Source organism: Carcharhinus amblyrhynchos, chromosome 7 (assembly GCF_965287045.1).
Source record: "Carcharhinus amblyrhynchos chromosome 7, sCarAmb.v2.hapA, whole genome shotgun sequence".
NCBI classification, from domain to species: Eukaryota; Metazoa; Chordata; class Chondrichthyes; order Carcharhiniformes; family Carcharhinidae; genus Carcharhinus; species Carcharhinus amblyrhynchos.
Window position 1 is genome coordinate 53,834,984 of NC_137330.1, and position 14,464 is coordinate 53,849,447.

The following is a 14,464-nucleotide window of genomic DNA, read 5'->3' on the forward strand; positions in this document are numbered from 1 at the left end:
ACTCTGCCTAACATGCCATTTAATTGCGGAAGTTAGCATTCCAATGTGCTGTCAGTTACTGCTTCCAATCCGTTGCTTTTGCACATTCAGATTCAGCCCTGACAGTCATTGTTAAATTGATGGGGCCTTTTTACCTTGCTGTTCCTTTCTCCAGTCTTCCTCAGTGGTTCATTGCTGCCCAAGTCTGGTTCTACCCCTGTTGGCTTTCTGCTATCTGGTTGTTCTAGCCAATAAATATATAAACCATTGTGTTTTTCTTACATACATTGTACTTAAGCATTAAATTATAAAAACATAATGTAAAATATTTTCACCACGCAAGGATATTTTGGCCTTGGAGGGAGTGCAGAGGAGGTTTACTAGGCTGATACCGGAGTTGAGGGGGTTGAGCTATGAGGAGAGGCTGAATAAACTAGGCTTGTACTCGTTAGAGTTTAGAAGAATGAGGGGAGATCTCATTGAGACATATAAGATGATGAATGAGATGGATAGGATAGAGGTGGAGAGACTCTTCCCGCTCAGAAAGGACAGTAGGACTAGGGGGCACAGCCTCAAGATAAAAGGGGGGCGGTTTAGAACGGAGTTGAGGAGGAACTTCTTCACTCAAAGGGTGGTGAATCTCTGGAATTCTCTGCCCGTTGAGGTGGTGGAGGCTGCCTTGCTAAATATTTTTAAGACGCGGGTTGATGGGTTTTTGATAAGCGACGGGATTAAGGGTTATGGGGAGAGGGCGGGAATGTGGAACTGAGCCACAGCAGATCAGCCATGATCTTATTGAATGGCGGGGCAGGCTCGAAGGGCTAGATGGCTTACTCCTGCTCCTATTTCTTATGTTCTTCTGTTCTTATTCTACTGGATCATCCTCCTCTCACTTTGCCCCTTTACTTTCCCTCAAGATTGCCACCTTCAGCAGAAAAAGGTAACTAAGCACGGTAGGATATTTTTAAAGGAAAATAGAGGGGTTGTTTAATTTTGGCATGAACTGGAAGCACACATCAGGAAATTGCACACATCTGACCCATGATTTTCATTCATTCAAATTAACGGACAGAAGATCATTGGCTGGTGTTATAAGAACATAAGAAATAGGAGCAGGAGTAGGCCATCCAGCCCTTCGAGCCTGCCCCGCCATTCAATAAGATCATGGCTGATCTGTCGCTGCTCAGTTCCACTTTCCCGCCCTCTCCCTATAACCCTTAATCCCCTCTCCTATCAAAAACCAATCAACCCGCGTCTTAAAAATATTTAGCGAGGCAGCCTCCACCACTTCAACGGGCAGAGAATTCCAGAGATTCACCACCCTTTGAGTGAAGAAGTTCCTCCTCAACTCCGTTCTAAACCGCCCCCCTTTTATCTTGCGGCTGTGCCCCCTAGTCCTACTGTCTTTTTTGAGTGGGAAGAGTCTTTCCACCTCTATCCTATCCATCCCATTCATCATCTTATACATCTCAATGAGATCTCCCCTCATTCTTCTAAACTCTAACGAGTACAAGCCCAGTTTATTCAGCCTCTCCTCATAGCTCAACCCCCTCAACTCCGGTATCAGCCTAGTAAACCTCCTCTGCACTCCCTCCAAGGCCAAAATATCTTTGCGCAGGTGCGGCGCCCAAAAATGCACACAGTACTCCAGTTGCGGCCTCACCAATGCCCTATACAGCTGCAGCAAGACCTCCCTACTTTTATATTCAATCCCCCTCGCTATGAAGGCCAGCATCCCATTCGCCTTCCTGACCACCTGCTGCACCTGCAAGCTGGGTTTTTGCGACTCATGCACAAGGACCCCGAGGTCCCTCTGCACCGTCGCCTGCTGCAGTTTTTCGCCCCGTAAGTAATAGTCCTTCCTACCATTCTTCCTACCAAAGTGGACCACCTCACACTTGCCAACATTAAATTCCATTTGCCATTTCCTGGCCCATTTGCCCAGCCTATCTAGATCCTTCTGCAGACTCTCCACACCCTCCGCACAATTTGCCGTTCCCCCAATCTTGGTGTCATCAGCAAATTTCGACACTCTACACTCGGTTCCCTCCTCCAGATCATCTATATAAATGGTAAAAAGCTGAGGCCCCAGCACCGACCCCTGGGGCACTCCACTAGTCACCATCCGCCAATCCGAATAGCACCCGTTGACCCCCACTCTCTGCCTCCTATTTGACAACCAATCCTCTATCCACGCTAACACCCTACCCCCAAATCCATGTCTCTCGACCTTCTGCAATAACCTCTTGTGAGGCACTTTGTCAAACGCCTTCTGAAAATCTAGAAAGACCACATCCACCGGCTCTCCTCTATCCACCGCCCTAGACACATCCTCATAGAACTCCAGTAAATTTGTCAGACACGACTTCCCTTTAATGAAACCGTGCTGCGTCTGCTCTATCAAACAATTCCCTTCAAGATGCCTCGCCATTTCCTCCTTAATGACAGATTCTAACATTTTACCTACCACAGACGTTAAACTAACCGGCCTATAATTCCCCGCCTTTTGCCTGGCACCCTTCTTAAACAACGGCGTAACATTAGCTGTTTTCCAATCATCCGGCACTTCCCCGGAATCCAGCGACGTTTGGAAAATAACCACCAAGGCATCCACTATCACCTCCGCCATTTCTTTCAGAACCCTCGGATGCATTCCATCCGGTCCTGGGGACTTGTCCACAATCAGCCCCTCCAGTCTGTCGAGCACCGCCTTTCTAGTAACAGTAATGTCATTAAGACCCTCCAGTCCTACCACCTTTCCATCGCTAACACCCGGCAAATTATTCACGTCCTCCTCCGTGAAGACAGAAACAAAAAAGTTATTCAATACCTTAGCCATATCCCCATCCCCTACCACTAGGTCCCCTTTCTCATCCTCTAAGGGACCAACGTTCACCCTAGCCAGCCTCTTCCTTTTTATATATTTATAAAAACTCTTGCTATCCTTTTTTATATTAAGCGCTAGCCCAGCTTCATAGTTTCTCCTACCCTTCTTTATAACCCCCATGAGACCCATGGGGAATCACTGATTGTGGGCTCGTTGCGTATGAGTTTCCATGATAACAGACAATGGCATGCCTAGCTGGAACTCATTACTTAAGTCTTTTGTAAGACCCAGGACTGCGCCTGCTGAACTACTTGTCCCAGGCATGGGCTAGTGTGTATATACCACATAGTGGTTTTATTTTGCAATCTGTAAGTAAACTATGTTCCTTTCCAGTTGGGCTTCCTGAGTTATTACAGCTGGGATGCACAATTTTCTGATGTGCACTATGCACTAAAATGAACCTAAATGATTTTCCTATTTGAGGAAGTAACAATTCGTATTTGTAACTTGTCGATCTTTATTCAAAATTTAAGGATATGCAAAGGCATTTTATTTTGAGCAGGTATGGTCTAATCAGATGTATTGTTGAAAGCTGATTGAACAGGTGACAACATTGAGAAACTAGTTGTAAAATAGATGCACTCTATGTCCTACTGGATATTTAACAAAAACAGATAAAAAGGCTCATGTAGAGGTAGTAGTGGACATACGTTAGTAGATCAAATGTTATTGTATACAAAAAATTTGCTAATGTGTTTGTTTATTACATTAATAGAGTAAAGCAAATGTTGCTTTTTGTTAAAGTTTATGTAGTTTCAATTTTATTTCTTACAGGTTTCTAAAGCCCATGGGGGTGCACATGCCTATAAACAGGTAGCCTATTTGTGGGCTAAGAGCCTGGGAGGAGAGTCTGCAGTTAAGCTGCTCAATAAGTTTGGTCTTCTAGAAACAGCAATTGACTATGCAGCTGATAACTGGTAAAATACACAAATGACAGTTTTAATAAATTCATTTTAAATTATGATTTTCCTCTATCCTATCTGTGTCGTGCTCTGGCAGACAGAATAGGTAACATAATTAACTGGGATGGGGGCGCCCAATTTCATCAGAAAAAAATTCAAAGAAGAGTGGGTTAGGTGGATTGGCTATGCTCAATTGCACCTTAGTGTTAGGGAGATTAGCAGGGTGAATACTTGGGATTGGGATTATGGGGATAGGGCCTGGGTGGAATTGTTGTTGGTGCAGGCTCGATGGGCTGAATGGCCTACTTTTACACTGTAGGGATTCTATGATTCTACGAAAAATCATGAGGCTTTGGAGCAAAGTGCCTATTATTGGTAAACACATTTTCACATGTAGCTCATTTGGGCAACCTATCCCCCTTTTAGAAGCAGGACCAGTGAGATCTGGGTTGCAAGGCACTTCCCTAAAGGAAGATGCCTCCTGACCCTCTGCTCAAGAACTGTTGGCTTAGAAATTCCTTCTGGTCATGCACAGTTCTGTGTATCACCATGTGTGACTCTCTCTGACATACATTCTGATGCATCCAGAGTGTATGGGTGGGATTTTCTGCCCCAAAACCTCAGAATCCTGCCTGAGGTCAACAGACCTTTCCATGGTCTGCCCCGCGCCCACTATGATTCCCGTGGTGGGCGGAACAGGAAAATTCACCCCTATGCTTTTGAGCTGATATTTGTTTGGAAGAGGGAGAATGTAATGCGATGATGAGAGAACAGCATAAATGTCCAAGGAAATTTAATGCGTAGGATATTAACGATTGTATTTTGAGAGGAGAAATAAGTGAAAAAATCTACACAAAATGGCAAAACTTTAAAATTGAACAGTGGAGCAGAGTAAGTTCAAGTTTAAATATGTAAACCTAAGAATAGAAGAATGAGTTGATAAAGATGTGCTTTTTTGAAAAAAAGAAATATGGAATTCTGTGTTTTACAGATAAAAGTATGAAAGCAAAGTGGCTTATACAAATTATTGGTTAGACAGCAGTTAGAATATTGTGCTTTGTTTTGGGTGCTTTCAGCGAAATGATAGGGTGGAAAGAATGCAAAAGAGATTCAGTCCGATGCCAGGAATAAGAGGCTTGTTATGAGGAGAAATGAGCAAAACTGGATTACTTTCATTAGGGCAAAGAAGCTTAAGAGTAGATCCATTAAAGCTATTCAGTATTGTCAGGTTTTGATGAGGTGAAATGTAGGAGAGGCCGTGAATTTATATAAATTTAAAGATCATCAAAGAGCGGTCAGAAGATACTTTTAATGTAATAGGTGATTGGGATTGGAAATGCCCAACCAAAAGTAGTGCTGGAATCAGAATCCATGATCACATTTACAAGGACAGTGAATAAATATTTGAAAAAAGCACATAAAATAAGTCTGGGGGAAAATAATGGGAAATGGGGTTAAGTGGCTAGTTCTTTCAAAAAGCCAGCACAGATGTGATAAGCATAATAACCTGTGCTGTAAATTTCTGTGATTCCAAAATTCAGCTTATTTATTGCAATTAATATTTTTTATGGAAAATCAAGAAACCATGCAGATACATGTGCAATATTCACTTACACTATGGCAAAATTCTGTTTCAGCTCTTTCGACTTTGCTTTTGAACTGTCACGGTTGTCTATGAAAAATAAAATCCCAGATATACATCTCAAGCATGCTATGTATTTGGAAGATGAGGTAAATGGTGATTATTCTTTTTAGATATTGAATCAATTTCAGGACCACTAGCATAGCTGAGTCCCATTTGTGATTGTGTTTGTATATTTAGCAACATAGTGATAAAGTATAAAGAATTTGATCTAGTGCTGTAAATCAGATGGTTGAATAAAGTTTTGTCATTTCTGTCAGATAAAATTACAAAAAGAATTTTAAAATCCCAAGTTATTTAACATTATGCTAATTGCTGTCTTTTTCCTGTTTTTTGAAGTTTGTTGACACATAGGTACTAGGAATTGGGCATGGTTTATCTATGATTAATGTGCTAATAATTTATTAGCCGTTGGTAAGAGGAAATCAACATCTCTTTATTTTCATTTCTGGGTTAAATCCACATCTTAGTACCAGAACTATGGTACTTGCAGTTTATTGGTGTTTTTCTTAAACTTTTGATTGTATAGCATCAGAAACTTGTTGTGGAAATAAATTGAAAGCATATGAAACCAGTGTAACAGGAAGGAAGCAAAGAGGTATTCCATTTTCTTTTCTAATCTCCATTCAATCGACCATTTCAAAAATAGTTACAAATCTGGTACAAATGAACGGAAACACTTCATTTGAAGAAATGATAAACTGATAAATGCAGAAACATACAGAAGGAATGTTAATTTCTGCCAATTTTTCAGTGCTAAATTTGTCATATTTCATGATTGTAGGGTAAATTTCAAGAGGCTGAAATTGAATTTGTTAAAGCAGGAAAGTCGAAGGAGGCTGTTCTCATGTGAGTCTTTTGTTGGATAACTGATTATGTAAACTGATATTTATACTTTTCTGTAGTTTTAATATACAGTTTACTTTTGAAAGGTATGTACATAATCAGGATTGGGATGCAGCCCAAAGGGTGGCAGAGGCTCATGACTCAGACAGTGTAGCTGATGTTCTGGTTGGCCAGGCACGCTTTGCCTTTGACCAGAAGGAATATCAAAAGGCTGAGGCTTTCCTTCTGAGGGCTCAAAGACCAGAATTGGCTGTCAAATATTACAAGGTCAGAATACTTTCTGTCATCATTGTTTTGTGACTGTTTTGTCATTGAAAACTGTATTGAAATATAGCTGGGAGTCCCAATGGCTTATGACAGAGGTAACTCTAGAAGTCCCATTGGTAAAGGATAATGGGCGGAATTTTAAGGCCTCGCTCTGGTGAGATCATAAAATCCTGCCCGAGGCTAATAGAGATTTTCCTTCTGGGAACTTCACTCGTCCATGTTTCATGTGTAAATATTCTTTCCTTAACTCAACTTTGAGAATTTAAGATTCTGCACATTTCCAGTGTGTGAAGAATTGGCATAAAGATTTATCCAGCAAACAGAAGGATATGACTTATTTAACAAAAGAAAGAAAGATTTGCATATTAAAAAAGTATTTTTCCTGACTAGAGGATGCTCCAAAGTGCGTTGTAGCCAGTAAAGTATTTTTGAAGTGTGGTCACTGTTATAAATTGGTGACAGCCCATTTGTGAATTGCAAGTTCCCACAAACAGGAAAATGATAATACCAGATAATCTGTTTTTTGGGAGTCTCATTGAGAAATAAATAGTCATCCTGCTCTTAGAATAGAGGATGGGACCTTTTAAGTCCACTTGATAGGACAGGCAGGGCCTCAGTTGAACATTGCGTCTGAAAGATGGCACTTCCAACTGTGCAACCCTCCCTCAGTATTGCATTGAAATGTATCCCTAGACTTTTGTGCTCAGTAGGGCTTGAGTCCACAACCTTCTGACTCAGAGACATTGATGCTCCCACAATCGCAATTGAGACCAAAATTAAATAAAAACTCAAAATGGTGTTTTCAAAGTGTTTGAACCATTTTTACTGAATTTGTTACAGGAAATTGCAATGTGGAGTGATGCAATTAGAATTTGTAAAGAATATATCCCTAACAAACTGGAACAACTCCAGGAAGAATATGAACAGGAAACAATTAAAAAAGGAACAAAGTGAGCAAATTACCTTTATAAGTGAAAATGATTCTATTTGTAATTACAAAAATTATTACCAGTTTCATGGTTGTAAAGAAAATGATATAATTGAATATCGGGAAGAAGAATCTATAAAGTAGGATTTTCTTTTGCAATGGAAGTATTGGTTATAAATGCCCTGAGAGGGAAAAAGTAATGTTGTAATTTTACCTTCTGGTTTTACTATCACCTATTGCTGATTGAATTGATAGTGATTTGTTTGAAGGCCTTCGGTAATGATACTCAACTGAGATATAAGTGAAAATAGTCATGGGTAATCCCACTACTCATTTTTCTCTATCTCCCCTCATTTGACTCCACTTGATTTTTTTCATTTCCAGCTATGATTAAATGATTGCAACCTTGTAGATTTTGCATGCTTCTTAGGAACATGCATATTTCATAAAATAATATGTTGCCCATGCAGTGATTGTTCTTCATTATATATACATCTTCACATACATAATTCAATTGAGGAACTTGCTGGCAATTTTTGTGATGAGCAGAAGTCGAAGTTGATGTAATTAATATATTTTACAAAATTATAAATATATTGATTTTCTGCACTCATTCGCAACTCTATTATATGATTATGGAGCACAAACAGCTTGTATCATGCCCTGTAAAGCATGGGATTGTTTATTTAGGCGTTAACATATTTTCTATTTTGTTGATTTAACTTTTCTTGATTTCATAATTGTGCCTCACAGGGGAGTAGAAGGAATAGTTGAACAGGCCAGAGAATGGGAGCAATCTGGAGAATATGTCAGGGCTGTGGAATGTTACCTTAAAGTTAAAGAGACAAATAACCTGGCTCTGATGGAGAAGTGTTGGATGAAGGTGAGATATGTGCTTCAAATGTTGTATTTGCATTAAAGGGAACAACTTCTGCTCGAAGTAGATCCAATAGTTGTTTCCGTTCAAAATGTTGTCCAGGCGACCGGATGCCTAATACCAGAACTCTAGTTGGTTACAAGTATCTTCCATGGAAAAATCATTACAGTGGTGAATGGCTGCTTTACTAATCACTAATACTAATTACTACAACAAATATCATTGGTTTTGAGACTTTTAAATTTTAAAGTACATCCAGCAACTGCAGAAAGCTTACCCACAACTGCATTCTTTTTAGTACATTATTTAGTTTGATGAATGAGTAGTTGTCTCACCATCAGAAATAGTCATTTACCCATTGAGTCCATGGCAGGAAATAAAATGAAAACCAAACCAAAAGTTATTTCAAACATTTCCTCAGGTGACTTTGTCAGTGTTTCAAAGGTTTACATGTATGTGGTAGATTAAAGATGTGTCATATTGTTGTAAAGTGCAGTAATCACAGAAGCCAGGTAACGGAAACTAATGAGCATGACCTATTGGGTGGAATTCAGCAGACCTGTTCACCATCGGCGCAAATACTGTAATGGCTACAAAATCTCATGAGAGGGTCATGATGGGATCAGTACTGGCAAGAGTTCAGCACACGATCACCCAAAAAGGTGAACCTGAGTTGCATGATTTTAATCACATTTAATGTCATTAAATGGCTTTACACCATAATATAGGTGTGACGTCATGCCAGCATGAAATGGGGGTGGGCGGGGGAGGGGGTCTTTAATTTAACTTTGTGTTCAGGGCAGCCTTTAGAAAACCCTCCAGCTGGTTGTGTGTCTCACCTGATGAAGGGGCAAACCCCAAAGCTTGTGGGTTTACTATCAAATAAACTGGTTGGACTTTAACTTGGTGTTGTGAGACTTCTTATTCTGTGTGATCGTTGCCAGCACTCTGAAATTAGAGTGCTGTTAAATCGGGTGAGAAAGGGCATCTAAGAAACTGGTGAGGTTCCCACTGCTTTTCTGTCTTTGTAGTTTTGAACTCTGTGTAGTTTTGGCATAATTCTGTCCATTAATTCTAACATGGCCGATCACTTCACCAAAAAGAGAAGGGCGGGAAGGAATAGTAATGGCAACCAAATAATTTGAACTTAATTGTTCACTGATGTTGATTGATTTACTCAGTGGGTCTGATTTTTACCATTGCGTTGCATCCATTTTTGGGTGCAAAAATTTGGTAAAGTCAGGCGTGAGGCAAGTTGTGCAATCCGCGCCTGTCTCCGCACTGATCCCCCTCCTTTACCAAGGCCTGAAAATGGCCGTGGTTGGGACCGCGACCAAAATGGGTGTAACGGCCATTTAAATGCGTTTGCATGTATTTAAATTGACTTAATGAGCTGCACGCCCAACTTTACTGGCACTTCCCCCTTTATCACACTGTTTCCCCATTTGGAATCGGCGTGAAACAGACAGGCTCCACGCGAGTCCAATTCGGATGCTCTATCACTGAGGGTTAGCGTCCACTTCCTCTGTGCTTCTGATCAGTGTGGGGGGAAGGGCGTTCCTTTACCACTCTACCTGAGATTAATGGGGTGGTGGAAAAAGATGGGTCCGTTGCCAGTCTGCTGCGATCAGTGGGGACAGGGGGTCCTCTACCAGTCTGCCTGAGATCATTGGGGGCGGTGGGGGGGAGGGGGCGGAAATGGAGTCTGCTGCCACACTCCCTGAGATCGGTGGGGAGGGGGAGAAGATGGGTCTGTTGCCACTCTGCCCCTGTGATCAGTTGGGGGGGGGTGGGTTGGGGGAGGTCCCTTGCCACTATGCCCGAGATCAGTGCGGGTGTGGTTGTGGGGTCTGCTGCCACTCTGCCTGAGATCAGTTTGGAGGGGGAGGGTGCTCTGTATGTGTGTGTGTGTGGATCATTTTGCCTGAGATCGGGGGGGGCAGGGCTGGGCTGCAATCGATCTGGGTGGTGGAGGGGATGGGGGCGATAAGGGGGTTAGTAATGTTGGGGGGTGGGGCAAATTCTGTGGGGACCAGGGGAAAGCATTAACTGGCCTGGGAGGGATGCACACAGTAAGAAGTCTCACAACACCAGATTTAAGTCCAACCAGTTGATTTGATAGTAATCCCACAAGCTTTCGGAAACGATGTTCCTTTGTCAGGTGTGTGGAAGGTTGTGACAGGGGAGCGATGTTCTATCTTCTCTTTCTGCAAATGCGCGGTTGGAGTGCCTACAGGCTTATGCGGCACGATTTGGACTCACTGATATTTTTGCAGGCAGAGTGTGTATGGGGTGCCTCAGAATGGGTCTAAAAATCAGACCTGAAACACTCCCAGTTTCAAGTCCATCCAGCACTTAGAATCAAAACGGTAAAATAGGACTCAGTGTTTCCAATCTTTTCTACTTTGTTTCAGCTTTAGAGCATTTACAGTTTTTAATTTTGACTATCCCTTTTACTTCTCAGTTTCTGAAGTAATGAATCTGTCTGAATTTCTTGCCTGGCTATTATCGATGTAGCAACACATTGTGAAATTCTATATTATTTGCAGAGAGAACTAAGTCTAAAGTCTGTGCCTGACCATCTTTCACATTTTTGGGGTGTAATATTTTTCACAAGGCCTCACACAAATATTAATGGATTCTTTGCATTCCAGGCTGCTGAATTGTCCATCAAGTTCTTAAATCAAGAAAAAGCGCTTGAGGTGATTCAGACACTTGGTCCTCGGCTGATTGAAATACAGAAATACAATGCGGTATGGATTTGAATTAATCTAAATTATTTTGATTCTCTTATACATGCCGAAGTAACATTTCACTCAGATCAGAAAATGCTAGGAATGCTCAGTATATCCGTCAATATCTGAAAGAGAAAAGATAGGTTAGTATTTTGGATGGCATTCCTTCATTTGTAAGCACAAACGATCTCTACATGAAATATTAACAGATTTCCTCTTTCAGATGTAAATAGGTCTCCATGTATCAGCATTTCCCTTTTCAGTTTCCATTGTAACCAACCCATCATTGGTTTAGTAGTACAATAGTGAGGATGCTGTACTAATAATCCAGAGAGTGAATGTTCGAATCCCATGTGAATTTGAACTTAGTTTTTTAAAAGGCTGGCATCAATAAAGTTAACCTTAAAACTATGAAATTGTAACAAGTTAATTTATTTCCTTTAGGGAAGGAAAGGATTGATTCTGAAATGCCCTCTTGGCCTAACAAGCCACTCTGTTGTGTCAAACTGCTCAAGAGAGACAACTTAAGCTAAGCAATAAATGCTGACCTTTCTAGCAACACTGTCATACCAAAAATGAGTAAAAAGAAATCTTGGTAGAAATTACATGATTTGGCAAATAGCCAGACACCCCCCTGATTGTCAATGGTATGTGGTGATCTGATAACAAAATAAGGATCGCTGCACTTAATGCACGTTTTGTTAATGGAATGGTTTGTGTTGGTCTCATGGGATTTCCTTCTCATTAGAACATAAGAGCTAGGAGTAGGCCATTTGGCTCATCGAGCCATCTCCGCCCTTCAATAAGATCAGGTTGATCTTTTTGTGGACTAAGCTCCACTTACTCGCCCACTCATGATAACCCTTAATTCCTTTACTATTCAAAAATCTATCTTTGCATTAAAAACTACATTACTGGGCACGGACTTCCACAGATTCACAACCCTTTGGGTGAAGAAGTTCTTCCTCAACTCAGTCCTAAATCTGGTCCCCCTTATTTTGAGGTTGTGCCCTTTCGTTATAGTTACACCCGCAAGTGGAAACAACCTCCCTGCTTCTCTTTTCTATTCCCTTCGTAATCTTATATGTTTCTATAAGATCCCCCCTCATATTTCTAAATTCCAATGAGTATAGTTCCAGTCTACTCAGTCTCTCCTGATAAACCAACTCTCAACTCCGGAATCAACCTAGTGGATCTCCTCCACCCCTTCCAGTGCCAGTAAATCCTTCCTCAAGTAAGGAGACTAAAGCTGTCTGCAGTACTCCAGGTGCGGCCTCACCGGCACCTTATACAGCTGCACCAAAACCTCCCTGTTTTTAAACTCCATCCCTTTAACAATGAAGGATAAAATTCTATTTGCCTCCTCAATTACCTGCTGCACCTGTAAACATTTTGTGACTCATGCACAAGGACAGCCAGATCCTTCTGCACAGCAGAATGCTGCAATTTTTTTACCATGTAAATAATAGTCCATTTTGCTGTTATTCCTACCAAGATGAATAACCTCACGTTTACTAATTTTGTACTCCATCTGCCAAAGCCTTACCCACTTAATTAAAATATCTATATCCCTTTGCAGACTTTGTGTCCCCTGCACACTTCGCTGTACCATTCATCTTAGTGTCATCTGCGAACTTGAACACTGCGAACTCGGTTGCCAACTCCAAATTATCTATGTAAATCATAAACAATTGTGATCCCAACACTGATCCCTGAGGCACACCACTAGTCACTGATTGGCAACCAGAAAACACCCATTTATCCCCACTCTTTGCTTTCTGTTCGTTAATCAATTCTCTATCCATGTTAATACATACCTGTAACATGGTGCACCTTTATCTTATGCAGCAATCTTTGGTGCGGCACCTTGTTGAATGCCTTCTGGAAACCCAGACACACTACATTCACTGGTTCCCCATTGCAATATTCTCAAAGAATTCAGTAAATTAGTTAAACATGACCTTTTCATGGACTCATGCTGCATCTTCCCAATGGGACAATTACTATCCATGTGTCTAGCTATTTCTTCCTTGATAAATTCAAGCATTTTCTCCACTGCAGAAGTTAAGCTAACCAGCCTAGAGTTACCTGCCTTTTGTCTGCCTCCCTTTTTAAACAGTGGCGTCACATTTGCTGCTTTCCAATCTGCCGGAACTGCCCAGAGTCCAGGGAATTTTGATAAAGTACGAGTGCATTTGCTATTTCCCCCACCATCCCTTTTAGTACCCTGGGATGCACTCCATTCTCCTTTAACTTTGATTTTTTTTTTACATAGCATATCTTCACACCCACACTGTTTTCTACCCCTTGGGGAATACTAAGGGGAACTGATGGAAGGATTTCCGAGCTGATTATCAGCCTATTGAACTGCATTGAACATTCCCTCTGTGAACTCTGATTGTTCAGTAGTTTTGGTACATAGCAATATAACATGGTGTTGGAAAAAGAGACATCTGGATCAAATATCTTATCCTACTTTCACATCTTTGTAAATGTATAAATTTAATTCATAGTATTTAGTCCAGACTGCAGTAGCTACTTTCTGCCTAAATTTGATTCTGTGCAAGCAGAGGTAATTTCAGGAAATACTAAATTAGATTATTAATTGGAGCATTATAAATTCTGATGTAGCAGATCTAGCACTAAATCAAAGCAATATCACCTTCAAGAGTTGAAAAATTATGATCAAAGTGATGCTCTAAAGAATAGGAAAAAGCTTTGAAAGTTGTTCTTGCTTTTGTGTAATTCATTGGCTTAAAAGGGAAATGGGGAGAGATGTGAGCAGAATTTCACTCAGTACTTGCATCATCCCTCAGTATCCTGGCCTTCCTAAAAATGAAGGATTAACAAAAAATGTTTGGTTCAATTGACAGTCCACCAATTTTTAAAAAGAGGATTTTACCTGGAAAATGTAGTCAACATAATTCTTGGGCAATTCCAGAGAAATATCCTGTTATACGCCTTTAGCTCCGAAAATGAAAGTAGAATATTAATTGTGTACATTATGATTGGGAAACATTACCATTTGTAGAATTAAATGTTGGTCGTAGACATTACTTTTATTTTGTTCCAACATGTGTACAGTATTGTAACTAAAGAAATCTTTAACTATAGCGGTCAAAATGTTTCCCTTTTAAAATCAATAGAACATCTCTGGTCACTGAATTATATACAAGCAAGAACAACTTCCAAAGCCTTTTCTCTATTCTTTAAAATGCTACTTTGATCACAGGAATAGCTTCTTTTATATTCAAAAAAACTGTTAGGTAAACTCTTGACTGTGATATGTACCGTAAAATCTTAACTAGAAATTAAATTTGGCAGATCAAGTGGGGTTAAAATTTGTATGAATTTATCAGCAACCAACCCATTTTATGCGAAGTGTTTATCCTATTTCCCAT

General features: G+C 40.6%; 1 protein-coding gene across 1 annotated transcript in view; it reads left to right on the forward strand.

Annotated features, from left to right (window-relative positions):
• ift172 (intraflagellar transport 172) overlaps positions 1-14,464 on the forward strand; it is a 100,269-nt gene that overhangs the window by 60,290 nt on the left and 25,515 nt on the right. Inside the window, exons 30-36 of the mRNA XM_080192330.1 lie at positions 3,641-3,783; positions 5,406-5,499; positions 6,195-6,259; positions 6,343-6,523; positions 7,364-7,473; positions 8,205-8,334; positions 10,983-11,081. Of these exons, the coding sequence (XP_080048456.1) occupies positions 3,641-3,783; positions 5,406-5,499; positions 6,195-6,259; positions 6,343-6,523; positions 7,364-7,473; positions 8,205-8,334; positions 10,983-11,081 (822 nt within the window). The remainder of the gene's footprint in view (positions 1-3,640; positions 3,784-5,405; positions 5,500-6,194; positions 6,260-6,342; positions 6,524-7,363; positions 7,474-8,204; positions 8,335-10,982; positions 11,082-14,464) is intronic.